Source organism: Petaurus breviceps, unplaced genomic scaffold (genome assembly GCF_028583685.1).
Source record: "Petaurus breviceps papuanus isolate PSGF00001 unplaced genomic scaffold, PetGlider_PUasm1.0 214, whole genome shotgun sequence".
NCBI lineage: Eukaryota > Metazoa > Chordata > Mammalia > Diprotodontia > Petauridae > Petaurus > Petaurus breviceps.
This window is the reverse complement of record NW_027185863.1, coordinates 8768158-8786157: the sequence shown is the minus strand read 5'-3', so window position 1 is coordinate 8786157 and position 18000 is coordinate 8768158. Positions and strand designations below refer to the sequence as shown.

At 39.1% G+C, this 18000-nt stretch overlaps 1 protein-coding gene and 1 pseudogene across 1 annotated transcript in view; one reads left to right on the top strand and one right to left on the bottom strand.

Moving 5' to 3' along the window:
• The window catches only part of LOC138165740 (F-box only protein 36-like), a 32750-nt gene extending 17233 nt beyond the window's left edge, over positions 1–15517 (bottom strand). Inside the window, exons 1-2 of the mRNA XM_069094051.1 lie at positions 15387–15517; positions 11163–11448 (exon numbers count right to left, since the gene is read on the bottom strand). Coding sequence (XP_068950152.1) covers positions 11163–11258 — 96 coding nt within the window. The 5' untranslated portion in view covers positions 11259–11448; positions 15387–15517. The remainder of the gene's footprint in view (positions 1–11162; positions 11449–15386) is intronic.
• Positions 15518–15598: 81 nt separating this feature from the next.
• Positions 15599–17383, top strand: LOC138165621 (splicing factor 1 pseudogene; annotated as a pseudogene).
• Positions 17384–18000: the final 617 nt, after the last annotated feature.

Sequence of the window (18000 nt, the reverse complement as noted above, 5' to 3'; positions counted from 1 at the left end):
TCACTGTAATAAATAGTCCTTATTCACAACATTCCATTTTCTGCTTCTATTTGTACAGGCCATACCCTATGTCTGGAAGGCTCTTCCTCCTCCTTATCCATCCATTCAGCAAGTGTTCCTTTAGCATCAGCTATGTACCAGGCACTTCAAGCAACTTACATTCTATATATCTATCTCCATGCAGAGATAGTTACACATGCACATGTATGTATGTGTGCATATGGACATACATGTATACACATGAATATATGCATGTGTGTTTATATACGTCTGTATGAGTTCATGTGTGTGTATTGTGTTATAAAATAATTAGGAAGGAGAAACACAGATAGAGGGATCAGGAAAGGCTTCATGCAAGGGATAGTACTTGAGCTGAGTTTCAGAACAGGCCAGGACTTCTAAGAAGGGAAGAGGGTACATTCTAGGCATGGGGGATAGCCTCTTTAGAGGTATAGAGATGGAAGATGAAAATATCACATACAAGAAATAAATAAGGGGTGCCTAGGTGGCACAGTGAATAGAACACTGGCCTGGAGTCAGGAGGACCTGAGTTCAAATCCAGCCTCAGACACTTAACACAAAAACTAGCTGTGTGACCTGGGGCAAGTCACTTAACCCCAATTGCCCTTCAAAAAGCAAAAAAAAAAAAAAAAGGAAGAAATAAACTAGTTTGATTAGAGTACAGCAAGCATGAAAGAGAATACTATGTAAGAAACATAGCTCCCTCAGAGGGATAAAGCTCAAATAAATCTCCATCAGAGCAGAGGGAATTCATGATGAAATGGCATCTTTTTTCTCAGGGGTATGACAAAGGTCCTCTGCTGAAGGGGGAAAAAAGGGAGGGTATAGGAGGCTTAAAGAGAGAATGAAAAGTTTAGAATAGCTGCTTTGGAAAGTGTGATGGAGAGTCAATTCTGATTCAAAGAGTCAATTAAGAATAAAATGATTGACTTTCTAACAGTGAGACCCCATTGAAAATTAGATATATTTCTAGTGATTCAAGCAGCATAATTTAGAGCTGTTTATCAGGGGGTAAGTAGGAGTAGAGACTGTAGGGGATGGGAGTGTCCAAGGAGGAGAAAGACATGAGAATAGGACAAGGGAACAAAGGTCTGAGGATCCCTGCCTTCCTCCAAAGCTCCACTCAGGACTTGAGATCTTTCTTGATTGTACCCCTCTCCAATACACAATTGTTAGCGTTCTTTACCCTCATTGAAATTACTTTGTGTTGGTTGGTATATCCTGTAGATTTACTTGTGTATATTAGTCAGTCAAAAGAATTTATAAGATCTATGTTCCAGGTACTGTGCTAAGCTCTGGGGGATACTAAGAAAGGAAAATACACAGTCCCTGCTTTTAAGGATTTTACATTGTATGGAGTGAAGGTAGGGAGAGGGCAGCAGAACATAACGCAAAACATTTTTGTACGTAAAAAATATATACATCTTGATGAAAAAAACAGAGTTGAATATAAAATTTGACATTCAGATACAAGAAGCAAGAGAAGCATGAGAAGGTAAACAGGGAAAAGAAATCATAAGCCACTGATCAAAGTTGAACTATTAACATTCCTACATGGAAGAACAATAATTGTAACTGATGAAACTTTTCTCAGTATGAAAATAGTTGAAGGGAATATATATATATATATATATGTCTATATATGAGGGTATATGGGCATATGAATACATATATGAATGTGTGTATATATGTTTACAGGTATACATAGATACAGGGCACAGGACCAATTTAACAGGAAGGAATGATACTTAAAAGGCAAAATTGAGGTGAGAGAGGAATATAATGAGAGGAGATGGGAAGAGAGAACGGGGTAAACTAATCTCATATAGAAGAGGCAAGGGAAAATGGTTACAGTGGAGGGGAAGAATAGGAAGGCAAAAGGGAATGGGACAACCTTATTCCCATTGAAATTGGCTTGGGGAGGGAATGAAATACACACTAAATAGGGTATCTTACCCTACAGGCGAAGGAGATGAGAGGGAAGGCAGGTTGGTGGGGAGGGAAGTTGGAAGCACCCACTTTTGAAAAGGGACAGGATTAAAGTAGAGAATAGAACAAGTGGGAGGTGGGATAGGAGGGAGGGAAATAAAGTCAGTCTTTTACAATATATCTACTATGTTAGTGTTTTGCATTAGCCACACATGTACAACCTATACTGAACTGCTTATCTTCCCAGTAAGGGTGGGTGAAAAGGGAGGAAGGGAATGAATCTAGAATTCAGTTTTAAAATCAAATGTTAAAAAAAATATATATATATATATATATATGCTATTGTTAATACTATTTTACATGTAATTGGGAAATAAGATATACAGGCACTGGGGCATAGAGATCCACCATGCCCTACTGGAAAAGTCGAAAGGGTATGGGAGAAAATATGGGAGAGAGCAGATTGGAGGAGGGGATATCCTATGGGACTGCTATTTTTGGGTGGTGGGTAGGAGAAAAATGGGGAGAAAATTTGTAACTCAAAATCTGGCGGAAATGAATGATCTAAATCAGAAATTAATAAAGCATTTCAAAAATGAAAAAAAAATATATATATATATATACAATGTAAATAGAAGGCAAACTGACAGACAAAAGTAATCACTTCCACAGAAGTAAGATTTCCATTAAATTTTGAAGGAAGCCTGGAAAGTGAGGAAGTGAATATAAGCCCCTTGAGGGCAAAGAAATTTTTATTTTTTTGCTTTTGTATCCCTGGTGCCTCTGACAGTGCCTTGTACATAGTAGATACATTAAAAATATTTGTTGGATTGAATTGAAGAGAAACCAAAATTGGAGAAGTTTATTCTAAATATTGGTTCCCTTCTTTCCCATAAATGTGAAACTGAGACACAAAGGGGCCTTGTTTTATTTACATAGTGGTTATAAATCTAAGAAGCTGGCTTTTTAATTTTTTTTAAATGTCAAATCTGCCTTTTTTATTTTTTCATTTAATATTTGTTAATTCTTATTTTATAAGCATCTATTTTTCTCCTCCACTCCTTCCACAATTGAACTTTGAAAGAAAACAACACTTTATAACAAATATCCATAGTTCAATAAGATGAATTCCCACATGAGCCAGGTCTGACAATATGTCTCATTATTTAAAAAAAAAACACATTTATTTATTTTAATTTTCAATATTCACTTTTATAAGATTTTGAGTTTTAAATTTTCTCCCCTTCCTTTTTTTCCCTCCACCAAGATGGCATGCAATCTGATATAGGCCATACATATAAAATCATATTAAACATTTTCCCACATTAATCATATTGTAAAGAAGAATTATAACCAAATTAAAAACCATGAGAAAGGGTGAATAAAAGGAAAAACAGTATTCTTTGATCTGCATTCAGACTCCATAGTTCTTTTTCTGGATGTGGATAGCATTTTCCTTCATGAGTCTTTTGGAATTGTCTTATATCATAGCATTGCTGAGAAGAGCTAAGTCTATCAAAATTGATCATCACACAATGTTTCTGTTACTATGTACAATGTTCTCCTGGTTCTGCTCACTTCACTCAGCATCAGTTTATGCATATCTTTCCAGGTTCTTCTGAAGTCCTCCTGCTCATCATTTCTTATGGAACAATAGTATTCCATTACATTCATATACCACAACTTGTTCAGCCATTCCCCAATTGATGGACACCCCCTCAAATTCCAATTCTTGGCCACCACAAAATGAGACACTATAAATATTTTTGTATGTGTGGATTCTTTTCCCATTTTTATGATCTCTTTGGGATACAGACCTGGAAGTGGCATTGCTGGGTCAAAGGGTAAGCACAGTTTTATAGCCCTTTGGCATAATTCCAAATTGCTCTCCAGAATGGGTGGATCAGTTCACAACTCTACCAACAATCCATTAGTGTTCTAATTTTCCCACATCTTCTCCAACATGTCATTTTCCTGTTTTGTCATGTTAGCCAATCTGATAGGTATGATGTGGTACCTCAGAGTTGTTTTGATTTGCATTTCTCTAATCAGTAGTGATTTAGAGCATTTTTCATATGACTATAGATAGTTTTAATCTTCAACTGAAAACTGCCTGTTCATATCCTTTGAATATGTCTCATTCTCCAGGCTAAATAATTTTGAAAGAAAATCAAGTCACATTATAAATGCTTCATGGGATGATGTGTCTTGAGTAAATTTAATAAAGGTAGACTACGGTATGTACTCTGAGTAAAATCAGCTTATTAACAGTGATGCATATAACTGTTGACAATGAGGGTCAGACTAGCCAAAGAAGTAGGGGACCCTCTTTGTTGACATACTATAAAAAAGGGGTCTTGGTAAGTGTGGAGAAATGATCATTGGTTGTAGGGCCAGGGCAGAAAACTTAATGTTGGCTATGCTGAGAAAGGTAGGCTGGCATTCAGATGAAGCTAATCATATCCCTCCCTAACAACTGAGGAATGTTAACTACTTTATGGACCCATCTGCATCTTTGCTAGAGGACCACAGCTAAGACTTGCTGTCTCCTTGGAAGAAATTTAAAACTCTCCTAATTAAACAAATACAAATACTGACAAGATATCTTTTGGTCATGGTAGAAAGTTAATTTGCAAAGTTTAATAAACATATATCAATGAAGTATCACAGGAGATACAGGTATGAGAGATAATAACTTTTTAAAAAAATTAACTTGAAACTGACTCGGAAGGAAAGCTAAATCCTTGAGCCCAACTCAAAGACACAGGAAAGTGACTTCAGGCAGATGCAGATTCAATTATAAAAATCAATACATGATGGTGGAGTAAAAGGAACTCACTTGAACTCTCCGAAATTCACCCCCAAACAACTTTAAAATAATTTCTATGATATCATAAGCAAATTAGAGGAGCATAGACACTTTACCTGTCAGGTCTATGGTTAAGGGGAAAATCTGTAACCAAACAAGAGATAGAGAGCATTACAGGTTGTAAAATAGATAATTTGTAATTAAAATTGTCTATTCTATATCCTATAATGCTCTCTACCTCTTGTTTAGTCACAAATTACATATTTAATTACATTTTAAAAATCTTGCACAAGCAAAACCAATGCAGTCAAGATTAGAAGGAAAGCAAGAAACCGGGGGTTTGGGGTGGAATTTACAGCAAATTTCTCGGATAAAGCCCCCATTTCTCAAATATTAGAGAAATGAGTCACATTTGTAATAATAAGAGTCATTGTCCAGTTGATAAATGGTCAAGAGATATGAATAGGCAGATTTTAGGAGAAATCAAAGCTATCTATAGGAAAAAAGCTCTAAATTGCTATTTATTGGAGAAATGCAAATTAAAACAACCCTGAGGTACTACCTCACATCTATCATGAGCTAATATGACAGAAAAGGAAAATGACAAATATAAGAGGGAATATGGAAAAATTGGGACACTAATGCACTGTTGGTGGAGTTGTGAACTGGTCCAATCATCCTGGAGATCAATTTGAAACAATAACCAAAGAGATATAAAACTGTGCATACCCCTTGACTCAGTAATACCACTACTATATCTATATTCCAAAGAGATCAGAGGAAAAGGAAAAGGTCCTATATGTACAAAAATATTTATAGCAGCTCTTTTTGTGGTGACAAAGAATGGAAAACTGAAGGGATGATCATCAGTTGGGGCATGACTGAACAAATTGTGCTATGTGATTGTCATGGAACACTACTGTGCTATTTAGCAAGAAATGAGGGGCAGGATGGTTTCAGAAAAGCCTGGGAAAACTTACATGAACTGATTCAAAGTAAAGTGAACAGAGCCAGATCATTGTACATAGTAGCAACAATACTGTACTATGATCAACTCTAAATGACTTAGCTATCATCAACAAATACAATGATACAAGACAATTCTGAAGGACTTATGATGAAAAATACTATCTACCTCCAGAGAAAGAACTGATAGAGTCTAAATACATATTGAGGAATATTTTTTTTACTTTATTTTCCTTGGGTCTTGTTGTTTTTGGTAGGTGTTCTCTTTTGCAACATGGATAATATGGAAATCTGCTTTACATAACTGTACATGTATAATCTATATCAAAGTCCTTGTTTTCTCAAAAAGGTGGGAAGGCAGTGAAAAAGGGAGAGAAGAAATTTGGAACCTAAAAATTATATATAAAAAAGAAATGTTAGTATTTACATGTAATTGAGAAAAATAAAATATTTCTTTTAAAAAGAAAAATTAAAAATGAATGTTAAAATTGTTTTACATGTAATTGAGAGAAAAATAAAATAAAAACATTCTGAAGAAAAAAAATCAATACAGCATAAATTCAATTACATTGTAGAATCACCACAGCAGAAATTCATACAGTTGAAACTACTACCTCTAGTATTACCTATACTATTATTTGTCTTTTCAAAGTAACAATAATTATAACAATGCAAAAGATCTTCAACAACAAAACAATCAAAAGCAAATGTTGAACAATTATCAAGCACAAGGTTAACCCCAAAAAAGGGTTTTCAGAAAACATTTTTCCCTACCTGCTTTGCAGAGGATGGAGTCTACAGGTGTAGAACACTGCAGGTTAATAAAAGATTTTTTTTCATGCATTGTTTGGTTTTCTTTTTTCTTTTTCTTTTTTAATCTTTATTATAAAGGATGGCTCCTTACGAGGAGAAAGGGAAGGATGGATAATACCTAAGTAATATAAAAAAAATAAAAACAAAAACAAAAATAACACCAAAAATAGATTTTAAGAGGGGAAAATCATCACCTAATAACTTAAGTGGTCAGAAGAATCTTAAAGAAATTTGATTTGTCCCCAAACAATTTGCTGAGATTTTAGGGCATGGATCTTTGTTGGAAGAGGACACTTCCCATAGAGCTAAATCTATGCCTTAACCCTTTATGGGAGGACACATCAAACTTCTCTGATCTCCACTGACTGAGATTGCCTCTGGATGATTGATTGGCCAAGACCCAGGAGTAGAAACTCCTGTCTGAGGACTCCTCCTCATAAAAATGAGTTGCAAACTCAATCTAATTTTTTTTGTACTCCTTTTTCTTTTGAAAATTCCAGATTAGCATGCATCAAAAAAAGGAAAGAGACTTTTTTCTTTTCTCTAGGCTCTACTCCTATCCAACAGGCAGAATCACATGGGAAGCATGATCTATGCTTGTCCAAGAAAACCTCAGTACCAAGACTTCTCAATTCCTGATTGTCTTCTGCTTTTCTATTTCCTTTTCCTGAACACAGATGAGATTAAGAATGGATGTGTCCAGCCTTGGGATGATTACCCCATGAATAATTTTGAGTTCAATAGTTTTTAAGTTAAGGAGAAAGTGCCAACTGCCCAAAGGGAGAAGAATTCCTTGGATCCTCAAGCTGAAGATTTAATAGCATACCATGACTAGAGAGAGCTGGACCTTGCCAAGCCCCCATAATGCTACTGTGCTCAGACAGTGCAGATCCAAGGTGAATGATAAATATATATTCAGTCATTCCATACAGTGTCATCACCTTCTGTGGCAGTATCATGAGTGTAAAAGGCTATTGGAGTGATTTATTTGTAATAGAGGACCTGGCTAATGAAGATCTACTCCTTAAAGTATGCTCAATATGATCTGCCAAGTATCAATCCATTTGGAAATTTAATGAGCCTACATTCAGAAATGCATGATGGGATACAGGAGCCCTCTTCAAATCAGAGGTTATATAAGCATTTTCTGCTTATTTCTTATAAACACTACATACCGATAAAAAGTTTTTTATTGACTGATAAGCCAGAGTTGAGTATGCAAATAAAAGACATGATCAGATAAGATTTCTTTCTCTGTGGGTTTTTGAGTGACAAGGAAGAAATATCGTGGACCTCTAGGTACAGAGAGAGGTATGTGTCTAACCCTGGCTGTTCTGTAGCTGTGAACACATGATACCTATCCTTCTTTTGTCCCTGTTATGCTTATTCTTAAGTGAATGAGCATTAGAGAGAGAATGAACCAGATTGTGACCTGCTATGACCTTATAAGCTTTGAAAAGGCAGAAGAGCCCCAAGAGGTAGGAGTCCATAGTTGAGTCTGCTGGTAGCCACAGTAACTTGATCCTGATGAGGTTCCAAATCTGAGGAGCAACCTGAATGATCCAGTCTAGCAGTAGATCAGCCTGGCAGCTGGGCCACCCAGTCCAGCAAGCAAAGGAGTAATTCATCTATGGGCTATGCAACCTCTAGAGGTGAACTTGTTTGGGGGAATGGTTATTGTCACCACTTTATTTTTTTCTTTAAATTAATTTATTTAATTTCAGTTTTCAACATTCACTTCCATAAGCCTTTGAGTTTTAAGTTTTCTCCTCCCTTCCCTCCCCCTCCCCAAGAGAGCATGCAATCTGATAAAGGCTTTACACATATACATTCTTTTAAACATAGTTCCACATTAGTCATGTTGTAAAAAAGAGTTAGAATGAAGGGGAAAACCAGGAGAAAGAAAAAACAAGAAAGAGAGAACAAATAGTGTGCTTCCATTCGCATTCAGACTCCACAGTGGACAGCATTTTCTGTCATCAGCCTTTTGGAGTTGTCCTAGATCTTGCATTGCTGAGAAGAGCTAAGTTTATCAAAGTTAGTCATCACACAATGTGGCTGTTACTGTGTACAATGTTCTCTTGTTTCTACTCATTTCACTCATCATCAGTTCATATAAGTCTTTCCAGATTTTTCTGATGTCTGCCTGCTCATTATTTCTTATAGCACAATAGTGTTCCATTACATTCATATACTACAACTCGTTCAGCCCAATTGATGGGCAATTTCCAATTCTTAGTCACCCAAAAAGAGCTGCTGTAAATATTTTTGTACATGTGAGTCTTTTTCCCATTTTTATAATCTCTTTGGGATATAGCCCTGTTGTTTCCATTTTAAATGTAATAACATTTTCTTCAGGGACTGAGATGGTGGAGAAGAGTGTGCTTTTGGTACTTAAGGTTTTTCTTTGGTTCTTCTTTGACTATATTATGTTAGCAAATATTCCTTTATAAAACCAAGTGATTTTAATTAATCAATTACTATTGAGGGGATATTAACTACTTATTAGTAATATTGAAGTGTTCACTGGTCAAATGATTTTGGGATAGTCATTACTAGTTAGACATTCTCAAACCTTTTGGTTTATATAGGACCCCCAAAAGAGCTTTTGTTTACATGGGTTATGTTTACTGATCTTTACAATATTAGAATTAAGATGTCTCAGCATTATTAAGAAAATAGTTTTAACCTTGTAAACCCCTAAAAGGTTCTTGGGGATGGGATCCCCAGACTCCACTTTGAGAACTCCTGGGTTATGCGTTACTGAGGAGAAGATTACTGAGCAATTAATATTTGAAGGTACACATCAGATGAGAGCTTGTGAATCTCCAGACTCCTTAGGGTCACTCCTAGGGCCATGGGCGGTGGGAAGCAATTACCAAGTATTGGAGACTCAGCCTGCTAGTGCTAGAGGCAGTAGGGACAGCCTATATGCTTCAGGTTTCCTCTATTTGTTTATTCATGTCTGAATCCTTTGTGTCTTAATGATTTTCTGTGGTAGAAGGAATAAAGGACTGTATCCCATACCTGATACCCATAGTATACACTGACTACCTTTGTGGGAGGGAGCTTTTTTTACCCGTTTCTGGGGAAACCCTACATGCAAACCATACCTTAACTTTGTTTTAGAAGAGGTTTCCCTGAAATTTTACCTAAGTTTGGGGACAGATTCAGAGAGAGTGAAACTGATCCCTCAGAGAATACCCCCTTATTCCTGCCCCTAGGCCTGTGAGTCCAGAATCCTTTCTAACCCTTGGGTCACAAGGCAATGTTATATTTATTAAATTAAAGTAACATTATATATACATATATATATATATAATATAATATGTTATATATTTATTTATATGTATAACATATATTAAATCTAGATTTTTCTATATCAAGGTTGCTTAAAGTGGGGGCATAACCATGCAGAGTATATACTATTTCAGTAGATATAAGTCTGAGATGGAAGCTAACAAGGAACCTCTTCCCATGTCTGCCCTGAACTATAAGACCCGAAGCCAGTCGCTTCCCTTCTGCACATTATCCTCATTTTTGACATTAAAATAGCACAGAAAGATAATGAATCATAGGACTATAAACATGTATTTCTTCCAGTACCTACCTAAGTCACTCCTAAATAGTAAGTTATTAATTATTATTATGTAAGGTACTAAACATTTTATTTAGTGCCCAGTTCCCTAAACAAGTAATAAAATGTCATAGGTCTTAAACATCAAGACTCCATATTCTAGGACCTACTAACCCTTAAGTAAACAACAGGGACTTAATCTGTGATTTCATTGATTTAAGGAACTCCCAGGTGAAGAAACTTCCTCCATCAGTGTAGGCCTGCATCTTACAGTCTTACAGAGTTGCCAAGAGCACTTAGAAGCTCAATGACCTGTCCAGGGTCACACAACTAATGTGTCAGAGGCAGGCCTTGAACCCAGGTCTTTCTGTCTCCAAGGCCAGCACTACAAAGTGCTTCTCTTCAAAACTTAATGTTGCAAAGCCTCAGGGGTATATACTTAGGAACACCTCTGACACTACCTTAAGGGAAAATATTGTGATTTAAGGGGTCAAGGCCCTGAGCCTTCTCCTTCCTCTCCAATAGCTTCCTTCATGCCCATTAACTCACCTTCCAGGACTTTGGAAGTAGTAATTTAAAGATACAACCAAGTCCCCCACACCCACTTACACAAACCTGTCCCATCTCTTATTTTACCTAGGAGGATGGGGATGATACTGACCAAAAATGTTTGGGAAATGGTGTTTTAGTGTTAATACTAACTAATGCTTCTAGTATGGGCTGTCCTCAGCTTAAAAAAAAAGTTATGTTATGAAAGTTCATTTGTCCATTTTTTGGCTCTCAGAACAATGTTTCCCATGAAAATAATGTTTTGTGTGGAAGTTTTTTCAACACATTTTTTTCAACATATATATTTACAATGAAAAATTCAATAATAGAAAAAATGCATAGTATCTCAGATCTTTTGTGGCTATAGATAAAATGTTAGTTATCCCACTATTGGAAAATAATATGTTGATTTTCATTCACCAAAGTTCTGCCAGCTAAAAAACTCTTTAGTAAAGTCTCAGAAATATTCTGAAAAGTCAAAGCTAAAATAAGTTTTACCTCTTTTTTTGTGATGGTAAAATGATGGAAGTCCTTGCTAGGAGGAGGAGCCTGGGTGTGGGTTTCATATAGTATGTCTAACAGAAGAGAAGTCATGGCAGGTAGATGAGAATTCTAGCTTGAAGCCACCAATGGCACCCAGAGCTCTGTGAGATTATTTCTATCAAATGCTTTCTGTGTTTGGAATGGCACATGCTCAGCTCCCTGCTCCTGCTTTTATACCAGAAAACTTTGTCACCTTGGTTCCTGTGGCTGCCTCCTTGGTGGAAATCACTTTCTGCCACTCCTGTTTGCAGAGAACAATGTAAGTGCTGTTTGAAAAGGGACTGGGACCCATTCAGTCATAACAAGGTACCAGTGAACAAAAGAAACTGAAACTCCACTGTCAAGGCTTCAGGCATGAACAATTGCCAACAGAAAAAGGCCTAGCCTCTCTTTATTCAGGCTAGCACTTTCAATTTATATTTATAGGAAGGGGAAGGGATGGGGGTTGGAGAGAAGCATGGTAAATGTTCAACAATGATGAGAAAATGAATAGACAGCAACTATGTCTCCATTTCTGTTGGCAAACGGTTAGTGTATTTATTTATTGAATAGCTGCTGTCTTTGTGAGAGGCTCTGAGATATCAAAATGGGATTTATTGAGCCTAGAAAAGTGATAAATCTCACCATTTCCCTAACCTGACAGCATTGTCCTTTAAAGAGGTCAAAGGAGACCATTCAATTTGCATTGCTCTGAAAGCATGTGTCACCAGAACATACTGTGATGATGGAAAAAATTGTCTCTTTAAAAAAAATTTTTTTTGGTCTTTATTAATTTGTTTACGTTTAGCTTACAAGATTCAGTTCCACAATTCCTTGAGTTTCAAATTTTGTCTCCCCCCCATGGTGGCATACAATCAAGTATAGGATCTGCAAATACTTTCACATTAGACAATAGTAAGGTTATAAGGAAGGATTGTATCAGATGGAATAAACAATGGGAAAGAGGAAACAAAACCAAACCAGATAAAGAAAAAGAGCAGGTAGTTTGCTTCAATCTGGATTCAAACTCAGTTCTTTCTAGTTCTTTCTCTGGATGTAGACATCTCTCTCCATCATGAGTCTTTTGGGGTTGACTTATAAACCTGCATTGCTGAGAAGAGTTCAGTCTCTCAAAGCTGGTCATCACACATACATTGTTTCTGTGATTGTGTACAAATTTCTCCTGGTTCTACTCTTCTCACTCAGCATCAGTTCGTATAAGCCTCTCTGGGTAAATATGAAGTCTATCTGCTCCTCATTTCTTATAGTACAATAGAATTCCATTACATGCATATACCACAACTTGTTCAGCCATTCCCCAATTGATGGGCACTCCTTAATTTCCAATTCTTTGCCACCACAAAAAGAGCTGCTATAAATATTTTTGTACATACAGGTCTTCCTCCCACTTCTATGATCTCTTTGGGATACAACCCTAGAAGTGGTATTGCTGGGTCAAAGGGTATGGAATTATTTATAGCCCTTTGGGCATAATTCCAGATTGTTCTCCAGAATGGTTGGATCAGTTCACAACTCCACCAACAATGCATCAGTGTTCCAATTTTTCCACATCCTCTCCAGCATTTGTCATTTTCCTGTTTTGTCATCTTAGCCAATCTGGCCAGTGAGATGTGGTACCCCAGAGTTGTTTTGATTTGCATTTCTCTAATTAGTAGTGATTTAGAGCATTTTTTCATATGTTTATGGATAACTTTAATTTTGTCCTCTGCAAACTGCCTGCTTATATCCTTTGATCATTTACCAATTAGGGAATGACTTGTATTCTTATAGATTTGACTCAATTCTCTGTATATTTTAGAAATGAGTCCTTTATCAGAGACATAGATTGTAAAAATTCTTTCTCAATTTTCCACTTTCCTCCTAATCTTGGTTACAATGGCTTTGTTTGTACAGAAGCTTTTCAATTTAATGTAATCAAAATTATCCATTTTGCATTTTATGATTGTGATAGTAATGGCAATTAAAGATTCCCCTGTATTGGCTTGGTTTTCAAATTGATTGTGTTAAAACCCAGAGCTTGTTAATCCCACCTGTGGGATGGACTTGTTGATGTGAAAAGAAAGTCCTGAACTGGGAGGAGCTGGTGACGTAGATTTGGAGAGATAAGAGAGAGGCGGAAGATCTTTTTGGAAGCAGCACCTCGTGGAGAGAGAGAGAGACTAAGAGAATTGCTGGTGGCCGCTTTGAATTGCCCTGGACTTTTGAGACCTGACCCCTGAGCTGCCAAGGACTGAGGAGACATGGCTGTTTTGCTGGTACTTTGTCTGTCTGTTTTGATGTTATTTTGCCAGATTTGTCCACTGGTGAAAGACAGTCCTTTTGTTGAAGAAGTCCTGGAACCTGGCTGTTCACTAAGAAGCCCTGAGACTGTCCTGCAGACAGAGAGTGAATACTGTCCACTGGTGAAGGACAGTGCTGTTGTTGCAGGGGTCTGGGAGCCTTTCTGTTGGTTCAGAAGCCCTGAAGAAGGATTTTCTTGTTGTATGTTTACAGAAATCCTGGGAGAGGGCTTTGCTGATGTGTTCAGGGGTTCTAGGACTGTTCTACAGACAGAGGATAAATTCATGAAGGGACTGGCAATGTATCTTATGGCCTTGCTAAGCCTTGTCTCCCCAGGAACTAAGATTGCTGAGAACTTGCCTCATGTCAAGATGAAGAAAAGACCTCCATTTGGGTATTAAGTGCTGTGTTTAAACTTGATGTAACTCTGGGGTAGATTCAATTGTGATTCAGGGGTGGGGAACTTTTGACCTTATGTTTGGAAACTAATCTCCATTTGAGAAGAGGAGCTTTGTGGTGGACTAAATGAAGGTATAGCCTAGGGGTGGAGAAGTATTTAGAACAGAGACTTTGTAATTGATTGAATGATTGGAAGGTCCTGGGGTGGGATAGTGCTTGGAGATTATTTAATCACATTTAGTAAATGCTGTATTTGGAATGATGTCATGTTTTGATCTTCTCTGTACTTGGTTGGTCACTGAATAAAATGGAGAGCACCTATGCTGGTATTCTGAACCTTGGGAAGTTGCCTTTCCTTGGCATTACATTACAATGATGCTCTCTAATTCTTGTTTTGTCATAAAGTCTTCCCCTCTCCACAAATCTGACAGGTAAACTACTCCTTGCTTTCCCAGATTGCTTACAGTATCAGCCTTTACACCTAGATCATGCACCAATTTAGACTTGATTTTGGTATATGGTATTATATAATGATCTATGCCCAGTTTTTGCCATACTATATTCCAGTTTTTCCAGCAGTTTTTTGTCAAATAGTGAGTTCTTATCCCCAAAACTGGGGTTCTTGGGCTTATCAAACAGTAGATTACTTTAGTCATTGACTGCTGAGTCTCGTGTACCCAATCTATTCCATTGATCCACTCCTCTATTCCTCAGCCAGTACGAAGTAGTTTTGATGACTGCTGCTTTATAATACAGATTAAAATCTGGTATAGCTAGTCCACCTTCCCTAGCATTTCTTTTCATGAACTCCCTTGATATTCTGGACCACTTGTTCTTCCAAATGAAATTTTTTTTTACTATTTTTTTCTAGCTCTATAAAGTAGTTTTTTGGTAAATTGATTGGTATGGCACCAAATATATAATTTAATTTAGGTAAAATTGTCATTTTTATTATATTAGCTTGACCCAGCCACAGAGCAATTAATGTTTTTCCAATCAGTTAGATCTGACTTTATTTGTGTGAAAAGTGTTTTGTAGTTGTGCTCATGTAGGTCCTGGGTTTGTTTTGGCAGGTAGATTCCCAAATATTTTATAATGTCTACAGTAACTTTAAATGGGATTTCTCTTTCTATCTCTTGCTGTTGAATTTCATTAGAAATATACAGGAATGCTGAGGATTTTTTGTGGGTTTATTTTATATCCTGCAACTTTGCCAAATTTATTTATTGTCTCAAGTAGTTTTTTACTTGATTCTCTAGGATTCTCTAAGTATATCATCATCTCATCTGCAAAGAGTGATAGCTTGGTCTCTTCTTTGCCTAATTTGATTACTTTTATTTCTTTTTTCTTCTCTAATTGCTACTGCTAACATTTCTAGTACCAGATTGAATAAGAGGGGTGATAGTGGACACCCTTGTTTCACCCCTGATCTTATTGGAAATGCTTCTAGCTTATCCCCATTACATATAATACTTGCTGATGGCTTTAAATAGACGATACCTATTAATTTAAGGAAGGCTCCATTTAATAGGAATGGATGTTGTACTTTGTCAAAAGCCTTTTCTGGGTCGCCGCTGTGCCCGCCTCGTGAGAGGAAAGAGCTCGCGCTCGCTCTGCGGTGCGGTACATCGGGGTCCGCTTGGGGGAGGCGCGCTGAGGCCCCATGAAGGTTCGCGAAGGCCAGGAGTCACCGCCGATGGAACCAGGACACGATGCAGCAGAAGACGGTGATTCCGGGCATGTCGACTGTCATCGCCCCCGGACTCACTAGGGAGCAAGAAAGAGCCTATGTAGTGCAACTGCAGATTGAAGACCTGTCTCGCAAACTGCGCACAGGAGACCTGGGCATCCCCCCTAACCCTGAGGACAGGTCCCCTTCCCCTAAGCCCATTTTACAATAGCGAGGGGAAGTGACTCAACTCGAGGGAGTTTCAGACCCGGAAGAAGCTGGAGGAAGAAAGAAAGACACAACCTCATCACTGAGATAGTGGCACTCAACCCTGACTTCAAACCACCTGCAGATTACAAACCTCCAGCAACCCGAGTAAGCGACAAGGTGATGATACCACGGGATGAATATCCAGAAATCAACTTTGTGGGACTTCTCAATGGACCCAGGGGCAACACCTTGAAGAATATTGAGGAGTGCAATGCCAAGATTGTGATCTGGGGGAAAGGCTCGGTGAAGGAAGGCAAGGTTGGACGTAAGGATGGGCAGATGCTGCCAGGGGAAGATGAGCCCCTCCACGCCCTGGTTACTGCCAACACCATGGAGAATATAAAAAAGGCAGTAGAGCAGATCCGGAACATTCTGAAACAGGGCATTGGCATTGAAACCCCAGAGGACCAGAAGGACTTATGGAAGATGCAGCTTCGGGAGTTAGCCCGCCTAAATGGGACCCTCCGGGAGGATGACAACAGGATTTTAAGACCATGGCAGAGCTCAGAGACCCGAAGCATCACAAATACTATGGTCTGCACCAAATGTAGAGGGGCTGGCCACATTGCTTCAGATTGCAAATTCCAAAGGCCTGGTGACCCACAGTCAGTCCAGGACAAAGCCTGCATGGATAAGGAATACCTGTCCCTCATGGCAGAGTTGGGTGAAGCTCCTGTCCCAGCTTCTGCTGGCTCTGCCTGTGGGCCTGCTGCCACACCCCTGACCAGCACGCCTCGACCTGGTGCCCCAGCCAACAACCCACCGCCTGGAGCCGCCCACCGTGGATGAACTCGGGACCCTCAGACAATCGTCCATACCATGGGATGCATGGTGGAGGACCTGGCCGGCCTGGCGGTGGACCTTACAACTTTCCCCATCCACTGCCCAGCCTGACGGGTGGGCATGGCGGTCATCCTATGCAGCACAACCCTAATGGGCCTCCACCCCCCTGTATGCAGACACCCCCACCACCAATGAACCAGGGGCCTCACCCACCTGGGCACCATGGCCCTCCTTCAATGGATCAGTACCTGGGAAGTACGCTTGTGGGCTCTGGGGTCTATCACCTACATCAAGGAAAAGGTATGATGCCGCCACCGCCGCCTCCCAATGGGCAGCCCCTCCCCCTCCCTCTGGCCCTCTTCCCCCATGGTACCAGCAGCAGCCTCCGCCTCCCCCGCCACCCAGCAGCAGTATGGCTTCCAGTACCCCCTTGCCATGGCAGCAAAATACGACTACTACTACCACGAGCTCTGGGACAGGATCCATCCCTCCATGGCAACAGCAGCAGGCAGCTGCCGCAGCTTCTCCAGGAGCCCCTCAGATGCAAGGCAACCCCACTATGGTGCCCCTGCCCCAGGGGTCCAGCCGCCTCTGCCTGCCTCCGCCGCCTCCGCCACCTGGTTCTGCACCCAGGTTTATAGTCTGGTTCTATAATTTCCTTCTCATGCTCTCCCTTACAGCAGAGAGGTGGGGAACAACTAGGAAAGAATATTGTATACGTTGTCAGATATGCCCACTTTATCAAACGTTTTTGCTCAATTGTTCTTTGTCATAAGAGAATAGTTACTTTGGAAGAGGGGCACAGTTTGAAATTGTTGTTGTGTTTCTCCCTAGTTTTCCCTTCCCTGGAGGGGAGAAGGCAAGGCAATTGGAGTCAAGTGACTTGCCCAAGGTCACACAGCTAGTTAAGTGTCAAGTGTCTGAGTTCAGATTTGAACTCAGGTTCTCCTGACTCCAGGGCTGGTGCTCTATTCAATGCACCACCTAGCTGTGCCCTGTCCTTAGTTTTCAAAGAGGACCATGACATCAGGGAGATGATGACATGACTTGCAGTTGATTTTGATTTGAGTGAGGAAGGGCTGAGCTTGAAATTAGGGTCAGTTAGCACAGGAGATAGAGCACCAGACTTGGAGTCAGGAAAACCTAAGTTCAAATCCATCCTCAGACACTTATTAGCTGTGTGACCTTGGGCAAGTCCTTTGACCTTGTTTGACTCAGTTGCCTCACCTATAAAATGAGCTGGAGAAGGAAAAGGCAAACCACTCTAATATCTTGTCCAAGAAAATCCCAAATGGGATTGTAAAGAGACAGATATGACTGAAAAGACTGAACAGTAGTTTAAAATGATTGTGACATAAAGGCAAAAAGCATCAATACATTTTTTAAAATTTT